General features: G+C 34.3%; 2 protein-coding genes across 2 annotated transcripts; both read left to right on the top strand.

The window, feature by feature from the left end:
* Positions 1 to 4,998: 4,998 nt before the first annotated feature.
* On the top strand, positions 4,999 to 10,446 carry LOC104113762 (cellulose synthase-like protein D4). The gene is made up of 6 exons (XM_009624041.4): positions 4,999 to 5,773; positions 6,737 to 7,132; positions 7,218 to 8,022; positions 8,115 to 8,519; positions 8,596 to 8,930; positions 9,184 to 10,446. Exons 1-6 carry the CDS (start codon positions 5,301 to 5,303, stop codon positions 10,142 to 10,144), a joined length of 3,375 nt encoding a protein of 1,124 aa, XP_009622336.1. The 5' UTR covers positions 4,999 to 5,300; the 3' UTR covers positions 10,145 to 10,446.
* Positions 10,447 to 13,258: 2,812 nt separating this feature from the next.
* Positions 13,259 to 16,325, top strand: LOC104113763 (uncharacterized). Its single transcript, XM_009624044.4, has 6 exons — positions 13,259 to 13,399; positions 14,350 to 14,490; positions 14,994 to 15,102; positions 15,204 to 15,265; positions 15,723 to 15,826; positions 16,007 to 16,325. The coding sequence occupies exons 1-6, from the start codon at positions 13,307 to 13,309 to the stop codon at positions 16,110 to 16,112; spliced, it is 615 nt and encodes a 204-aa protein (XP_009622339.1). The 5' UTR covers positions 13,259 to 13,306; the 3' UTR covers positions 16,113 to 16,325.
* Positions 16,326 to 18,594: the final 2,269 nt, after the last annotated feature.

Below are 18,594 nucleotides of genomic sequence, written 5' to 3' on the forward strand. Positions count from 1 at the left end.
ACTTTCTAGCAAGCAAATAATTCTCTGTACTGGTGTCTCTCCCCCTCGACACCGTGTTGCTTTTCTGTAATAGCTTTCATTAATGTAATCAAGCTTTCTTTCATTCTCAATTCTCATTCCTGTTCTCTCAATTGCTCTTGACATTGGTTTTCCCGTACGGCACTGACAATCTCATCTAGCGTACGGAGTGGACCTTAGTTGGCATACTGCACTGACATCAGCTGCTTAGCCTTACGTCACCCTTTCAAGGAATCTTAGGAAGGCGCCGCGTAATAGTTATTACGTGCAGTTGTTCTATTACCATGAAACAGAGGCGAATACAACATTACAACATCGTGTTCATTTGAATCTAGTATCTTCAGTGCGGAGCATAAACTTTATGTATAAAAATTAACTAAAATTATAATAAATGGTAAATACAAACTCATAATTTTAACAGTGCGATGGATTCAAAAATTAGAACTTTAAATATTGAGTTCGCAACGCTTAAATCTTGGATTCGCCTTTGACATAAAACAGCCAATACAATATCTTGAACCAATAACACATATAGTACTTTATTTAAATTATAGTGTATACAAGTTTTATTTAATCTTTCGTTAGAGTAGGTTGTCTACATCGCACCCTTAAGGTGAGCCCTTTTTCGAATTATGCGTCAATGCAGAATATTTTGTGCACCGGGCTGCTCTTTTGCCCTAATAGTATTAATCATTTTTCATTTCAAGCGTACACAAACACATGCTTATACGTGTCTTCTTATGCTTACTCGTGATTGCTACGCGTTTCTCCAAATGTGACGTCATCATTAATTCTACGTTGGTCCATCTGGTATATACAGTGAAAAAACAAGAACTTGAAGCACGGTACATTATATTCTTTGCATTTTTTTCTTTTCTTTCAATCTTTAATCCTTCTTTTTGTTTCTCTTTTATCATATTGACAGTGTTTTTTTTAAGTATAGATTAGTTGTTGTAATTTTTACTCAAAATTTGAGAACTATAGATTAATTTTAGGGACCGCTAAGAGGTATGCCAACTCGTTGGATAATGATTAATTCTCTTGCTTAATTACCAAGGATATAATAGGTGATTCAGTCCATTTCAAAGTAAAAATTCAATTTATTGATCTTCATGTTATAAATAGTATTTTATTTATGGTGAATGCCTATATTTTAGAAAGGTTTTAAGATTTATTACTTGGTGGCTAAGTCACTTTTTCCCTATAAACAGAGGGATTTTATTCCATTATAATTCATATCAAATCAATAAGAATATATTCTCTCTCTCTCTCTCTCTCTCTCTCTCTCTCTCTCTCTACTTTTCTCTCAAATATCTTCTTCTTCTTTTATTGTTTTATAACACGTTATCAGCACGAGATTCCAACCAATTGAGTAGAGGCTTTGGGATACGTGCATGATGCTCAACTTGTACATAATATTGAGTATACTGATTGTCAATTGTTCCATGAACTTTCTTCAGGAATTAATTCTAGATTTAAAATAAGTATTTTACCTTATTTTTCTCTTTTAAATTCTTGACATTCTATAATTTAATTTTAAATATAAGCAACGACAATAAATTTTAATTATAACTCTAATGGAGTTAGTGAGAAATTATAACCACCCGAAGTGGTAAAATTTTTATGTCTTGCCATGATCAAATTCATGTATAATTATGAGCACAAGAAGTGGTCTTGTGGAAACTCGTCCCATTGAATTTGCTTCATTCACATTCCCTTAAGAGAATGTGGTAGCAATATGTAATAAGTCTGAAAGAAGATAAAATTATTACCGTGATGGTATCAATGGATGTGGACGTGGCAATAGACTAAATTATAATCGTCATCATTGTGGTAATGAGAACAACAAGGATTTTTAAAATAATCCTTCACTCAATGAAAGTAATGTTTGTCATCGATTTGACATAAAATTTTGTAAAGCACATATAGATGATTATGGTCAATTCATGATGTGAATGTGATAACATGTGATTTATGAATACATATTTATTCTTGGAAGAATATGAATGTGTTAGTGGTAGTGAATATACCACACTAACCTCTAGAAAGAGGTTTGAGATAAAATAAAAAAATAATTTCATTATTATGGCATGAATGGTCATTGATCATGTACCTATAGTGATTATACCAAAATATTAAGGCAACGTGATTATTACAAGGTAAAAGTAATAGAAGCAACATATCTTGCCTATAATGATTTTGACCATGATCATGACCATAGTGGTATAACTTTCTCCTTTAAAGAGATATTCAACATATGAATGTTGATGAATATGTGATAGTACAAAATTAATTGAGAGCTCTGGAAGAGTCAATTATTACTATTTTGGAGGATTAAAATTGTTATCAATAAGGCATCGTGTTGTAGTAAGTCTCAAAGAAACTTACTGAGTTTCTAAAGTATTTGCAAAAGCGGTTGATTATATTGAGACAATAAATAAAGGAAAGATTTAATATCTTTTATTACTACAACTTGTAGCGGGATAATATGTATGTAAAAAGTTACCCGCTTTATTCTCTAGTTTGTACTACACAAATAAAAGAATGCCACAATAAAGTAAAAATTTATTGATATAAAAACTCATATCATAATAAACTTGGAGTTTATTGATAATTGCACACGTCATGGTGTAAACCTGAAGTTTATCAATATTGATAATTTATCCAGTTGGCATAATTAGTTTAGCCATGTTAATTTAAGTATGATGTGAAAAAATAAAAGAGAATTCACATGAGTAAATATTAAAGAATTAGAAAGTTCTTTACGAATTCTCTTATGCTGTTTCTTCTCATTAATTAATAGACAAACTAAAATTGGGATTGAATCCCATGAATGCTGGAAACATCAAAGGTGAATATGGGCACATTCACCTGCCATGTATACCACATAAGATGCATCTATGATATGGTTACATATGCGATTATTATTAACATGCAACCCGATATTTGCGAGGTAACTTGCTCAATAATTTAATTTAGAGTATAATTTTCAGATTTTCTATTCAAGACAGTTTATCTTGATAAGTTGGTTACATCACATTTGATTTAGCAAAATAATTTATTGAGTTCCTCCACTTAATAGCTAAATTATTGCTTATGAGAACAAAGTTATCCATATCAGTTTGATATAGGTTCTATACGGAAGTATATTACATTCTTCCCTCACGAGTGGTTCAGGGTCAGGAATCAATTAATCATATCTTATTATTATTGATGTGCACTGTATATTTTGATTAACACTATAACACACAAATGTATGTTTCCAAAGTTGAGGAAGCAAGTTAGTTTTTCTAACATGAGGGGGAGACATGATAAACAATTGAGAAAAAATTATGTAGAATGAATTATCATTTGTATATCTAGATCCTCGAATAAAACAATATGAACTTGAAGTTCATAAAAAGATAATTCATCTGCAATATATTATAAAACATGCCAGACACATTTGCTGACCAATGAAAGTAACTATATTCTCATTGCAAATGCTCATATTAGAATAAGTCCTAGAATGACAAAGTCTATGGTACGCTTAAAGCGTATAGAAAAATCGGCTTCGAATAAAATTCTTGATAAAGAAAATGAGCAAATGATCAAAATGAACATAAAAAGGAGACAAGTGATCTAGAAGATCACATGATATAATACTTCATAAAATCTCAGGAGAGGTTCAGATACCTGAAAATATGAAGGAAGAGAGATGTTATGTCTTTATGAAAAAATGTTGGAACCAATATAAAATGTTCGTTGATGATATCTATGATAACGCTAAGTATAGATGGGGATCTTAAGTCTGTCAAATACAGACACAAAAATATTGGTCAAATGAAAGAGACACAATTCGAATAGAATTTATTTCATATGAAAGACGTATAGTTTTGGACCTGCAGTTCAAACACTTGAAAGTATAAAGTCAATGGTGTGTGCAATCACCTTTATCTATCTTATATGTCTTGCATGACATAAAACTTGATATGCATCTAAAGTCCATTCATATGGCTTATATGACTTAACTTATATGACAATCCCTGAAGGATTTAAATCGCTTAATAAAGTATATACTATTCTTGGTCCTGACGTACCACATCCTAAGTGCAATTTGTGCACATATGTATCTTGCTATAACTATAAGCATGATAATGTGATAGCGAGAATACCTCTATGGAGATGTTGAAAAGGCTATTCCATGACATTATATGAAGACATTACATATATACAAGAATGATAATTTCAAGGTGCAACATATTCATTCAAGTGATAATATGGTTGATTCGTTCACCAAATCTTTATCGATGTCAACCTTCAAGAAGGTAGTGTACAAGATTGGGATGCGACTCAAGGATGTGAATTCATGCTCTCATCAGGGGGAGTTAATACTAGTTGTACTCTTTTTTCCTTACAAGGTTTTGTCCCACTGAATTTTTCTTGCAAGGTTTTTAACGAGGCAACTAAAAGACGTATTTCTAAACATGTGTATTCTTGTTCCTTCACTAGAATTTTTTTCCACTGAGTTTTATTTTAGTTAAGGTTTTAACGAGGCACATTATCTTGTGAATAGACATTCAAGGGGAGTGTTATAAATAGTATTTTATTTATGGCGAATGTCTATATTGTAGAGAGATTTTAGGGTTTGTTACTTGGTGTCTAAATCACTTTTTCCCTGTAAATAGAGCGATTCTATTTCATTATAATTCATCCCAAATCAATAAGAATCCTCTCTCTTTACTTTTCTCTGCAATATCTTCTTCTTCTTTTATTGTTTTATAACATCTTCAAAATTATAAGAAAGTTTTTAAATAAATAAAACTAATTGTCTATTAAATTATCAACCAACTTTTCAAATTTTCCACTCGTTTATTTTTCCGCACAACTCTCTCCTATCCAACCAAATTAACACCCTCCATAAATTAAGCCTCAGCTCTTCCGAAAGTTTATCTGTGTTTGGCGTATCTCTCATTGGTTTTCCGTAGTAATCGGAGAACTAATTAAAAAAATCCTAAACCTTTGTTTTAGCTATCAAAAGTTGTAACATTGATAGTTAAAATGAATAATAATTCAATGGCAGCCTTTCTTTTCTTTCTTTTTTAGTACTCTCCTAAAAATATTATTGGGGTGGTCATCAGCTACAACATTGAACAGCAAAAAGTGATTCCCATATCTAACATGAAGAAAGGAAAGATCCGTTGCCAAAGACCACCCAATTAACTCACAAGTTTTTCATCAACATTTTGGTGAAAATAGTTAGTTTTAATTACTAGGTTATGTTTTGAGAATATTGAAAAAAAATGGCAAGTTTGTCAGGGGCACCATCTAAGAAAGCAATACGTAGCCCTGGAGGAACAAATCCAGGTGGTTCTCAGGGTGGTAATAAGGGAAGTTCAAGTGGACAAACAGTAAAATTTGCACGACGAACGTCGAGTGGACGATATGTGAGCTTGTCTAGAGAAGATCTTGACATGTCAGGGGAATTTTCAGGTGATTACATGAACTACACCGTTCAAATTCCGCCAACGCCTGATAATCAGCCAATGGACACGTCCGTGGCAGCGAAGGCAGAAGAGCAATACGTTTCTAATTCGCTGTTTACCGGTGGATTCAACAGCGTTACCCGTGCACATCTCATGGATAAGGTCATTGAATCCGAAGTTAGTCATCCTCAAATGGCTGGATCCAAGGGTTCGTCCTGTTCGATGCCTGCTTGTGATGGAAAGATCATGAAAGATGAAAGGGGAAATGATGTAATCCCTTGTGAATGCAGGTAATTAATTGCTCTTTATGTTGTTGTTCTAGTGTATTCCACCAATTTGAAATGAGTTTAAGTTACACGCACTTTAAAAGAATATTTATAAGTAAATCTTTCCTTCCTTTTCAATTTAAATGACACACTTTCTTTATTAGTCCGTTCTAAAAAGAACGACACATTTCTATATTTAGAAATAATTTAACTTTAAATTTTTTATTTTACCCACTTTAATCTCAATGAGAAGCTTTTATAGCCACGCAAATATTATGGTCCTATAAGCCTTTTACCCTTTAAACTTTTAGGACCACATATTTCAAAAGTATTCTTTTTCTTTCTTAAACTTTGTGTCAAGTCAAATTAACTCTTCTAAATTGAAACGGCGGGAGTAATAAATTAAACATTAATTGGTAATCTAATAAAAATAGTTACTAACTTACTATTACATGTTAAAATTTGCTTTACAGCTTGTTTGGATAATTGTTACATGCCGTTTCATAATGTATTGTATTGTATTATGTTGTTTTGGATAAATACAACGTTTGAATAGATTGTATCATTTCCCGTTGTTTCGTGATGTCATACATCAGCAATACGAAGAATAATCTTGTAATATTACAAAGAAAATGTGGTTGAATTATTATATAAAAGAAGGTAAAAGATAAAATAAGATATTTAATAATAAGGAAGAGCAAGATGAGAAAAAAAAAAAAAGTAAGATAATGATGCGACTACACCAAATCGGTTGTTACATAAAGTTACATTTTTCGTCGTTACGTAACGTCGTTACGTAACGATGTATTTAACGATACAATACAATAAAATTTAAGTAACAATTGAAACAAATATTGTATGTAAAGGAACAATACAATATAATACAATACGAAACAATCATGCAAACAAGTTGTTACATTGCTAGTGTATATAATTTGAATCCATTAGAACTTGTGCTGATAAGTATTTCTTTTGAGCATTGTTTAGGTTCAAAATATGTAGAGATTGTTACATGGACTCACAAAAGGACACTGGTCTATGCCCGGGCTGCAAAGAACCTTACAAGATCGGGGATATTGATGACGAGATCCCAAATTTTAATAATGGAGCATTGTCTTTACCGGCACCAGAAGGTGCCAAAGGGAGTCGTGGCAATATGTCTATGATGAAAAGAAATCAAAATGGAGAGTTTGATCATAACAAATGGCTCTTTGAGACACAGGGCACCTATGGATATGGAAATGCTTATTGGCCTGATGATAGAGATGGAGATGATGGCGACGATGGAATGCAAAAAGGCGTGCTCGATACATCTGCTGAAATACCTTGGAAACCCCTTAGTAGGAAGTTGCCAATACCGCATAGCATTATTAGCCCTTATAGGTATGTACTTCAATTTTGCTACAAGGGATAGTTATATAGTAATGATATGCATTTTAATTTCTTGTGAATTAATGGCAATGTACAGGTTGCTAATTGTTATTCGACTAGTGGTATTGGGCTTCTTCTTGACATGGAGAATAAGACATCCGAACCCGGATGCAATATGGCTATGGCTGATGTCAATTATATGTGAAATATGGTTTGCATTTTCATGGATTTTGGATCAAATTCCTAAGGTGACACCTGTTAACCGCTCTACTGATCTAGTGGTACTGCGCGAAAAGTTTGAAATGCCATCACCGTCTAATCCTTCGGGTAGGTCAGATCTCCCTGGAGTTGATTTATTCGTGTCAACGGCTGATCCAGATAAAGAGCCACCCCTCGTCACAGCCAATACAATCCTATCCATTCTAGCAGTTGACTATCCCGTGGAGAAGCTAGCTTGCTACATTTCAGACGATGGCGGTGCTCTTCTGACTTTCGAGGCAATGGCTGAAGCTGCTAGCTTCGCCGATTTATGGGTACCATTCTGCAGGAAACATGATATTGAGCCTAGGAATCCTGAAGCCTATTTTACCCTGAAAGGCGATCCTACTAAGAACAAGAAGCGATCTGATTTCGTCAAAGATAGACGAAGGGTTAAAAGGGAATATGATGAATTTAAGGTAAGGATAAATGGCCTGCCAGATTCAATAAGAAGGAGATCAGATGCATTTAACGCTCGAGAGGAAATGAAGCAGTTAAAGCACATGAAAGAGAGCGGCGCTGATCCTGCAGAGATAATCAAAGTTCAAAAGGCTACTTGGATGGCTGATGGGACTCACTGGCCTGGAACATGGGCCACCCCGAGTAGGGATCATGCCAAAGGTGATCATCCTGGAATCCTTCAGGTATAAATAATGGTTACTTGTTTTTTTTTTTCCTTCTTTTTTTAAGAATTGTCACATTCATTTTGCGAATATATACCTTATATAATTTGCAGGTAATGTTGAAACCCCCAAGTAGTGACCCCCTAATGGGAGGGGGTGAAGAAAACTTTTTGGATTTTTCGGACGTGGACATAAGGCTTCCAATGTTTGTGTATGTGTCACGTGAGAAGCGGCCTGGGTATGATCACAATAAAAAAGCTGGTGCCATGAACGCACTAGTGCGAGCTTCTGCTATATTGTCTAATGGCCCGTTCATACTCAACCTTGATTGTGATCACTACATATACAACTGCTTAGCTATTCGTGAAGGGATGTGTTTCATGATGGATAGAGGTGGAGAAGATATATGTTATATTCAATTCCCTCAACGATTTGAAGGCATCGATCCCTCTGATCGTTATGCCAATCACAATACTGTGTTTTTCGATGGAAATATGCGTGCACTTGATGGCCTCCAGGTACATATCAAACACATGACTTGCATTTTTCTCAATTTCATAACCATATTAAACTTGCTCGTCCATTTATATATAGGGTCCTATGTATGTGGGGACGGGTTGCATGTTTAGGCGATTTGCACTTTACGGCTTTGATCCAGCACAACCTGATAAGATACCACAAAAGGGTTCAGAGGCGCAAGCATTGAAAGCAACAGATTTTGATCCTGACTTAGATGTGAATCTACTACCTAAGCGTTTCGGAAACTCAACAATGTTAGCAGAGTCTATTCCAATTGCTGAGTTCCAAGGCCGCCCTATAGCTGATCACCCTGCTGTCAAGTATGGCCGACCTCCTGGTGCTCTTCGAGCCCCAAGGGAACCACTTGATGCCACCACTGTCGCCGAAGCAGTCTCTGTCATATCTTGTTGGTAAGCTCCTCGTATTTAATTAATTCCAAGTTGTTGGTAAACTCAGTTGCCATATGTAACAACCCAGTTCACTAGTGATATTGTCCACTTTGGGCCCAGGTCGCACGGCTTTAAAATGTGTCATTAGGGTCTAAGACTTGTTTACTTATACACCCAGCATCTCACCCGTGTTTTGTAGATGTGGGGATTGTGTCACTTTTTTACATGTAAATACTTTTGGAAATTAAATTGGGCAAAACATTAATTAATGCAGGTATGAAGACAAGACGGAGTGGGGTGATCGAGTAGGATGGATTTATGGTTCAGTGACAGAAGATGTGGTGACTGGATACAGAATGCACAACCGTGGATGGCGTTCTGTTTATTGCATAACCAAGCGCGATGCCTTTCGCGGATCAGCGCCCATAAACTTAACAGATAGGTTACATCAAGTGCTCCGTTGGGCAACAGGTTCTGTTGAAATCTTTTTCTCAGGAAACAATGCATTTCTAGCATCCAGAAAACTCAAGGTCCTCCAACGTCTCGCGTACCTGAACGTTGGCATTTATCCTTTCACTTCCCTTTTCCTAATTGTCTACTGTTTTCTACCTGCACTCTCCCTCATCTCCGGCCAATTCATCGTCCAGAATCTCAACGTCGCATTCCTCATATTTCTATTAACTATAACTGTATGTCTCATCGGGTTAGCTCTCCTGGAAGTGAAATGGTCCGGCGTTGCACTAGAAGATTGGTGGAGAAACGAACAATTTTGGCTCATTTCAGGAACTAGTGCACATCTTGCTGCTGTAGTTCAAGGTCTCCTGAAAGTAATTGCTGGCATTGAAATTTCTTTTACGCTCACTTCTAAATCCGCTGGAGAAGACGTCAATGACATTTACGCCGATTTGTACTTAGTCAAATGGACTTCATTGATGATCCCGCCTATAGTTATCGGTATGATTAACATTATTGCTATTGTGATTGCATTTTCCAGGGCAGTGTTTGCAACTGTTCCAGAGTGGGGAAAGTTTATTGGTGGAGCTTTCTTTGCTTTTTGGGTGTTAGCTCATTTATATCCTTTTGCTAAGGGATTAATGGGCAGAAGAAGAAAAACACCTACAATTGTGTTTGTTTGGTCAGGACTTATTGCAATTACACTCTCCTTGTTATGGATAGCTATAAATCCACAACAAGGTAACCCTGTACAAGGTATTGGTGGCTTTCAATTCCCTTAAGCCATCAATTCAGATTAATTAAAACCAAAACATATGTTGCATCAGGATTTAGAGAAAGTAGATTTGACATTAATGTAATCTATTATGAATATATATATATATATATATATATATATATATATATATATATATATATATATATATATATATATATATATATTTTTGTTGTTGCATATATAGAGTTCAGAGTAAAAAATAATGGATCTCTGAAATATTTCCGCTAGCATGTATCTCGAAAGATACCACTAAGGAAACATTGTTATGTTTTACAAAATTTGCAAGTTATTGGCCTTTTATGTTTATGTACTTTCTTTTGCACAAGTAATTCCTTGCTCGTTTTCCTTTTCCATAAGATGATCAACTTTCTTTCATTTTACCGTCATATAAAGGCGACCTCATCATAATGGTTTCCGGCTATAGCATATTCGTAAGAAAATCATAAAATAAATAAAGAGCAAAAGAAACATCTTCTCAATTCATTGGCATCAAAAAAGATCTCGGTTTGAAGTTTGATAAATTATTTTATATTTTACTAAATAACGCTAGAATTATAATGACTGAAATACATTGTTTTAAGGGTTTCATTATTAGGACAATACAATGCCCATGTATGATGACAATTGTTACAAAATGAACTTAGAGTAACCATAATTATTAAGAGATCGATCATAATGATAAAATATGGTCAAACTGACCTCTAGAACAAAAATGTTACTATATCACTACAAGAAAAATGGATATTAACGACGGAACAAATTCTTTAAACTTTAATTCTTGTTCTGAAAAGTCAATAGACAATAGTGACCAAAAGAATCTAGTCTCCACATGTAATTATGGGCTCCTTTGCAAAAGAGTCAATAAAAATGAGGTATAATGACTAGTTATTAGTTTAAGTTGAAGCCATAAGATTGTCTAGCTTCTCGGAAGTCATAGTGTTTTAACTACCTCAAATACAAAGAATTTGCTACAAAAACTTTCCACAGTACAATGTAAACAATACTGTAGAAGAGTCTACATCAGCTCTATAAATGATGAATGGTCTCTTTATATAGCTTGTGCTATCCTCATCTCTAGAGCAAACTTTGTTGAATAGGCTCGAAGTTTATTTCTTATCAAGTCGGCTAGGAGCTCGCTAGAAAAAAAGTTTTCTATCCACCTATATTTAGTAGTAATAATTCAAATTTGAAATACTCATTTTACCCTCTATGGTTTATCGATCCACAAATATTTATAATACAATTTTTTTAAAAAATTTATATATTTTTTTTAAAACTTCGTGCTCAATTTATATTGTCTCGTAAATTTTTAACGGGACATGGATGATTAATTTACTAACTTAACAAAGTTATAAGGCTAAAGTGAACCTTTTTCTTTATTTATTTATTTTTTCTCTAAGACTTGGTGGATCTACATATAAAATAAAATAAAAATTCAGTAGTTCTCTTTCTCTCCCTCTACGCTCTATTTCTCTTCCCCGGCGTGCATATCGGGTGCAATCGAACGTCACTGCAGCACCGAATCAACAACCAGCAACATCTACTTCTGCCGCTTCCTCTTTTAAATCAGGTTTCAGTTTCTCTTTCCTTATCCTCCTCCTTTTTCCGATCACTGTTGAGTACCTTTTTTTCTTCCAATTTATGATTTACAATATCGGATCACAAAAACGAATTGATGTTATTTGTTGTATTTTGAGCTCAAATTCTGAATCGGAAGCTGTAATTCGGTACTTTAGGTTTCCCTTTTCTCAATTGGAGTATTAATTCCGGATTGCAATTTCTTCGCGATTTATATTCTTAAAATCCGGCTTACATTCTGAATTATGAGAGTGAATAATTGTTTATTCTTAAGTTCTTTTCTAAGTTAATTGAAAAAACTGGATACTGTTCCAATTTTTACTATATGTTAATTTTTATTTTATTTCATGTATTTCAATGGAAATGCTAATGGAGTAATGGTAAAAGCACGTGTCGTTGTTGATAGTTATTACTTTATGTTGGATATAAGGTGCTTATACTGTTGGTCCGACATATTTGGCAATTGATGTCTTCACTGAATTAGCTTGTTTATATTACGTCCAGTAGCTTGTAATTCTTTTTTCTCCTTTTGGCATTAATTTACTTAAGACGATGTTTGTTTGAGCTTGAGCCTCGCTCTACTTTCTTATACACTAGAAGGATATGGTCAATGTTACTTGATTAGTTTGCCAATTAATAGTATGAAACAAGCTGGCAGCAAGCCAATCTTGACCTGTGTTTAATAAGCTGAATTGCTGTTTGATCCCTTTAGTTTTAGATCATAGATCATGCATTGGTTACTTCAACTTATGCCCTTCAATTTTGGATTATTTGGAAACTCATCTCCTCTTTTGATTTGCCTTTTTTTTTTTCTTTTTTTTTTTAGCAATGGTCCCTACCCAAAGGAGCATCTGAATGTTACTTATGAATACCGGAAAAGAAAGACAAAGCATTTTGAATGTTCATTATTTAGAGCATTTCAGTTGAAATAGCAACTTACGTGAGTTTCAAGTTGGTTAACTTTTCTTTGTATCAGTGATCTTCTGTTTGGTGACTTGCTATCCTTCACAGAGAAGAAGGTTTCCCGTGAATTTAGTTTTTTTAAAGAAATGATTTCTTCTACCATTGTTATTTTTTGCTGGAGATGGGATTCAATAGCATTGTAATACCAATTCCTGTTGATCCTTGTTTCTTAGGGCTGCATAATAAGCAGTTGGTGGGGTGGGAAGGAGAATAATTCTACCTTCACTGGAAGTTACAGTTAATTAAGTGGTAGCTTTAGAAAGAGGGAGTCGCGATATCATCCATTACTCATTAGCAAGAATGTATATATTGAGATGCAAATTGAGGGTTTTCCAGTTGCCGGTGGGGTAAGTAGAATTCCTAATGGCTGGTATTGGGGCTTCAATTGTATTTCGACATGAGCGAGCATCATGATTGTTATGGGACATCCTTTCCCAAGGATAAGAACGTTCATTCACTTTAGTCAATGATTTAGTTTTTCCATTTTGAGATGTCTCGCTTGCTATGCATGAAGATCGTAATGAGTCCTTTCATTTCAGGTTTCATCGTGATGACCAGAGAACAAGTCACCATATAACCTATTGCAGTTTGTCGCAAATCATAGAGGAAACAGAAGAAGATAGAGATGTTTTCATTATTTTATGGATTATATAAGTACATGTTTAGCAAGACAGAGTTTCATGTCCTTATTCTTGGGATTGACAAGGCTGGGAAAACGGTACGTTATTAGCTATTTTCTTCCTTCATTTTTATTTTATTTTAAAGATTTTGATTGCATGCAATATCTCTTGTACTTTATGCAATCCAGCTTTATGTATAATCTTTTTTAACCACTTTTTATTTTGTGATTGATAGGCTTTAATGACTTTATTCCCCCTAGTGGAATTAGGTGTTATTTTCATACACAATGCAATAACATACACACATCTAGTGATGTAGCACAGATTCTTGTAAGCTTAGGATTAGCTATACAGTGAACAAGAACTCAATAGATCGACAGTGGAACTTATTAGCATTATGTAGGGCTTAAACATAGGAAGCAAGAAAAGAAAAATTAGAAGGAAAAAACTAGTCTATATCCTTTCCTTTGTGAAGAAGAGGGTATGAAAAATATAAAAAAACCTTAGGTATCTAGAAACATACACACATCTAGTGATGTAGCACGGATGCATGCAAGCATATAATTAGCTATACCAGTGAACAAGCACTCAACAGATCTACAGTGGAACTTATGAGGATTATGTAGAGTCTTAAGCAAAGGAGGCAAGAAAAGCAAAAATTAGAAGAAAAAAACAACTAGTCCATATGCTTGTAAAAAATATGATTATAGGAATATGGATATAGGAGTGAAGTTCATTTTAGCTTATTCTATAAGATGAAATGTTGTCCTTAACACTTACTAAAAGAAAGTTGTCCCTGGATTAGTGTGCTGTAAACACTAATCTGAATAGCTTAGTTACACTTTTTTTGTTTTGTTATTTACTTTTTTTTTAAATGATATTTTTTCTTTCTCTTTCTCTTTTTTTGTTTTTTGGGTGGGTGGGTGGGTGAGTGGGGGTGGGGGTGGGTGGGTTGCGAATGTCACATGCTTAACCATTACTGATATTTATCAATGTCTAGTCTTGAAACATTTCTTTCTAATCCTTCTTTCTATTATTAAATTTCTAGACACTGTTAGAGAAATTAAAGTCACAATACTCAAACTTGGAAGGCCTTCCACCAGATCGTATTGTTCCAACTGTGGGGCTCAATATTGGTCGTGTTGAAGTATCAAATACGAAGCTTGTATTTTGGGATTTAGGAGGTCAGGTATGAACTTTGCTTCCTGTAACGTCTGAGATGATTAAATTTTCCATTTTAGAATTGCAAAGAATCTGTAAATATTAATGCAGCATCAGATACATGTATTATGTCTGACAAAAGACAAGGTTGAAGTGCTTGACATCAGGGATCTGTTTTACACTTTTAAGTTTGATGATGAAATGTATGTTCTTGTTATCATAGTTGCAAGATTTTAGGTGTATATTTTGTAACATATGATGGTCATCTACTACTCTTGTTTCCCACATGTATTTCCAAACTTTAGATGTATTTTGGTAATTGCTGCCTTATATAGAACAGTTATCGTATGCATGATCTTTGTAATAATTGATGGAGGAATTATACAATATTCTTATGTTTTCTCGCTAGAGCTAGTCAGCAGTTAGGGGGGTCTCAATGTCTTTGAAAGCAAGATACTGTTATATCTTTCTGCCAGTTATAGACATTCATCTAAGTTTCTCTGACTAACATGAGACCATTTATACTCCTAGCCTGGTCTTCGCTCAATCTGGGAGAAGTATTATGAAGAGGCACATGCTGTGATATTTGTTGTTGATGCTGCTTGTCCATCACGCTTTGAGGATTCCAAATCTGCGCTTGGTATGTACTGTTGGTTAGTCATGTTTACAAGCTTTTGTCTAGTTCACGATTTTTTAGGGAGTAAGCATCATGGTTTTTTTTTTCACTTCAACGGTTGGCAGAAAAGGTTCTCCGGCATGAGGATCTGCAAGGAGCACCACTTCTGATATTAGCAAACAAGCAGGTAAAGGCAGACAGCAGTTTCTTCCACCTAAAAGAGGTTCTTTATTGTGTATGTCATTAATTGAACAGAGCACAGCTTTTTGTCTCTTCCTTGTCTAATTCATCTTTCAATGATGATTATATTTCTATCACCTCCGGTTTTGATAATGTTTATACTTTATTTGCCAAAGACTAGATGTTTTTGGTTTCAAAATGAACTCATTTCTTGTTTTATCATTGTCACAAAGGATCCTATTTTAAATGTGCCTTCATCAAAAAAGGAAAAAGGATTCTAAATATTGACTAGCGGATACGATATCAGTGCTATAGACGCTCCCTTGTTCCTTTATTTGTTTTTTGCTTATCTGGCTGTCCGATTTTTCTGGAGGGAGAAGAGTAAATAGTTGGCTGATTACATTAATCCTTTTGTGCTTGACGCGACCAGTCTTTTGCTTATGTGCATCCATTTATCAAAGCAGGACCTTGCAGATGCTGTGTCAGCGGAAGAACTTGCCCGGTATCTTGATCTCAAGAAACTCGATGAGAGAGCTTACACCTTTTTAGCTGTTTCAGGCTATGATGGGTGAGTAATCTTCTTCTTATCAGTATCACACATAAGAACTGTATTTCTCCAGGTAATATATTCATATAGAAGACCGCTGCATAAAACCATTTTCCCAGCAAGGTTTGACATATTATAAGTTGGTTTAAAAGCTCTGCAAACAAGCTTCAATAATGCAAGCTTTTGCTTGCTTGATTGCAGGTTAGGAGTTAAGGAAAGTGTGAATTGGCTCGTAGATGTAATGGAGAGGAGTAAGAGAACTGAAATGTTGCAAATCCGAGCAGGGGCAAACCTTAGCTCTACTTAGAAGGAATCACCCATTGCAATAATTGTTACCATACCATTCCTGTAACTTTTGTAAGTAAATCAGGTTCAAGTTTTAATCCCATATTACGTCAGTGATACGAGTAAAATGTGCTGTTAACCAGCTGTTAGCCTTCGCAACTGCCAGCTTCTATGAAGTTTACCTCCAAATTACACTTCCTCAATATAAAGACGAAAAGAAGTTCTTTGATTCTCATTGTCGATGACTTGTGTATCTTTATTGCTGTTTTCATACTGAATAGAAAACCAATTTATACACTCACTGCATTCAAATGATAGTGATGGGTGATATGGAGCATGGGGCAAGATTGTTATTTCATTTGACATGGTCAAGAACAATATGAGAATTCAGATTCTGATTAGTGCCAGTGGACTAGTGGAGGATAAGTTCCATTGACATCTCTTGAACTTTTGTGTATCCTTAAATTTTAGAATGTTATTGGAAGGAGGGAAATAGAGTAGGAACAGGGGATCAGAGTGACGTCGGGTGATGTCAAATGATTCTACTCTTATAACGTACTACTACTAGTATTTTTTGCATAGAAGGATGTGCCGTCCATAAAGATGGAATGAATATTATGGGTTCAAATTTCAGTAGAGAAAAAAGTCAAAGTGATTTCTTTCCATTTTTACAAGTCTTAGCGGGCGTTTGGACATAAGAATTGTAAAATTCCAAAATAGAGGGAAAAAAATTTTCAAGTGAAAATGGTATTTGAAATTTAGAGTTGTGTTTGGACATGAATATAATTTTGGGTTGTTTTTGAAGTTTTGTGAATGATTTGAGTGAAAATTTAATGAACTTTTTGGAGTTTTTCAAATTTTCGAAAATTTTCAAAATACATCTTCAAGTGAAAATTGGAAATTTTATGAACAAACGCTGATTTCAAAAAAAAGTGAATTTTTTTTGGGAAAAAGGGAAAAATTTCTTATGTCCAAACGGGCTCTTAGTCAACTAAGTTATCCGGTGAGTATCAGTATATACTATGGTGGATGCAGGGGGTGTCAAATGGGCAGGATGGGTCAATTTTGGGCGGGTTAAAATTGGTTGAGTTAATAATTGACCCGTTCAAAAGTTACTTGGGTTAAGATGGGTTGGGTCAAGATGGGCTAAAATTTGGGTCATAGCCCAATCCGTCCAACGCTTATCAAGCTTTACTTAATATGTATTGTTTTCTTTTGAATTGTATAATTACTAAATAAGACATTTTTTTCTACTTTTGTATGGTCATATATAACATATCAAACAAAAAAAGAATTCTTAGATATCTTGGCAAAGTTACTCATGGATCAATTCAGGTTAAAAATCAGCCTAATTTTAAATGGGTTGAGATGGGTTGAGTCAAGATATATTATGTTGGGCGGATCATTTGGGTTTGGGCCAAATTTGACAACCTAGGTGGATGGATTTAGGTCTTCCCGTGGAATACTTAAGATGTGAGCAAATTGATTCGGACAACACTATTATTAAAAAAAGTACATAAGAGATTATTATGTGAAAATAGCACGGGCTAGCCAGTTTTCGGACGGGTCATTCAAAAATAGTCGGCGTTTGCCAAGTCATTAAAAAATAACCACTATTTTGCTGCAATAGAGACCGGTCCAACATAATATACTGGAGTTTGGTGCACCTGTGTATGAACTTCCAGCATATTATGTTGGACCGGCATATTGGAGTTCCAGTATACTGGAGTTCCAGTATAATATACTAGAGTATTTTTCGGATTTTGAACAGTGTTTTAGTTCAGATTTATCTTTACATGAAAAGTGGCTAAATTTCGATGACTTTTGGAACTGTGACTATTTTTGAATGACCACAAGTAAATCTGACTATTTTTGAATTTCTCCCGATTATTGTTTCTTTTTTCTCAAGGGGAACCCAACTGGGCATTCAGAAGATTAGGTTTGAACTATCAAACTTTGGGTCGATGTAGTTGATTCCCACAGTTGAAATTGAAACCTTTTCCCCTCTACAGGCTAAACATAGGGATGGAGGGAAAAGTTGTCATCGACTTTTATAGTCTGTTTGGCCAAGCTGGAAAAATCAGCTTATTTTGAGAAGTGTCTTTTTTAAAAATACTTTTAAAAAAAGTAAAAATTTCTGTTTGGCAAATCAATTTGAAAAATACTTTTGAACAATAATTTGTGTTTGGCCAAACTTTTCAAAAAGTGCTTTTATGTGTCAAATTACAAATGAGGACATGAAGAGATTTGTTTAATAGTTAATATTATATAAGTAGGTAAATAATTACAAATATTTATTATTAAAGATAATAATTAAGTTTTTTATTTTATTTAAGTAAAATATAAAAATAAAATTGAAAAGTACTTTATTCTTTCAAGATAATTTAAATATATCAAAAAATCATCCAATAAATATGAAAGTCCATCCCAAAAGTCATTTTATATTACTTAATAGTTTAAACTAAGTAAGGTTATTTTGCTATATATAATATTTTGCAAAGGAT

Source organism: Nicotiana tomentosiformis, chromosome 10 (genome assembly GCF_000390325.3).
Source record: "Nicotiana tomentosiformis chromosome 10, ASM39032v3, whole genome shotgun sequence".
NCBI lineage: Eukaryota > Viridiplantae > Streptophyta > Magnoliopsida > Solanales > Solanaceae > Nicotiana > Nicotiana tomentosiformis.

Bases quoted from the DNA above. Each gene is read 5' to 3' on its own strand.
- LOC104113763 (XM_009624044.4), top strand. From the start codon at position 13,307: ATGTTTTCATTATTTTATGGATTATATAAGTACATGTTTAGCAAGACA. The intron at 13,400-14,349 runs GTACGTTATTAG...TTAAATTTCTAG, and splicing joins TTGACAAGGCTGGGAAAACG to ACACTGTTAGAGAAATTAAA. The intron at 15,103-15,203 runs GTATGTACTGTT...AACGGTTGGCAG, and splicing joins GGATTCCAAATCTGCGCTTG to AAAAGGTTCTCCGGCATGAG.
- LOC104113762 (XM_009624041.4), top strand. From the start codon at position 5,301: ATGGCAAGTTTGTCAGGGGCACCATCTAAGAAAGCAATACGTAGCCCT. The intron at 5,774-6,736 runs GTAATTAATTGC...AGCATTGTTTAG, and splicing joins GTAATCCCTTGTGAATGCAG to GTTCAAAATATGTAGAGATT. The intron at 8,520-8,595 runs GTACATATCAAA...ATTTATATATAG, and splicing joins GTGCACTTGATGGCCTCCAG to GGTCCTATGTATGTGGGGAC.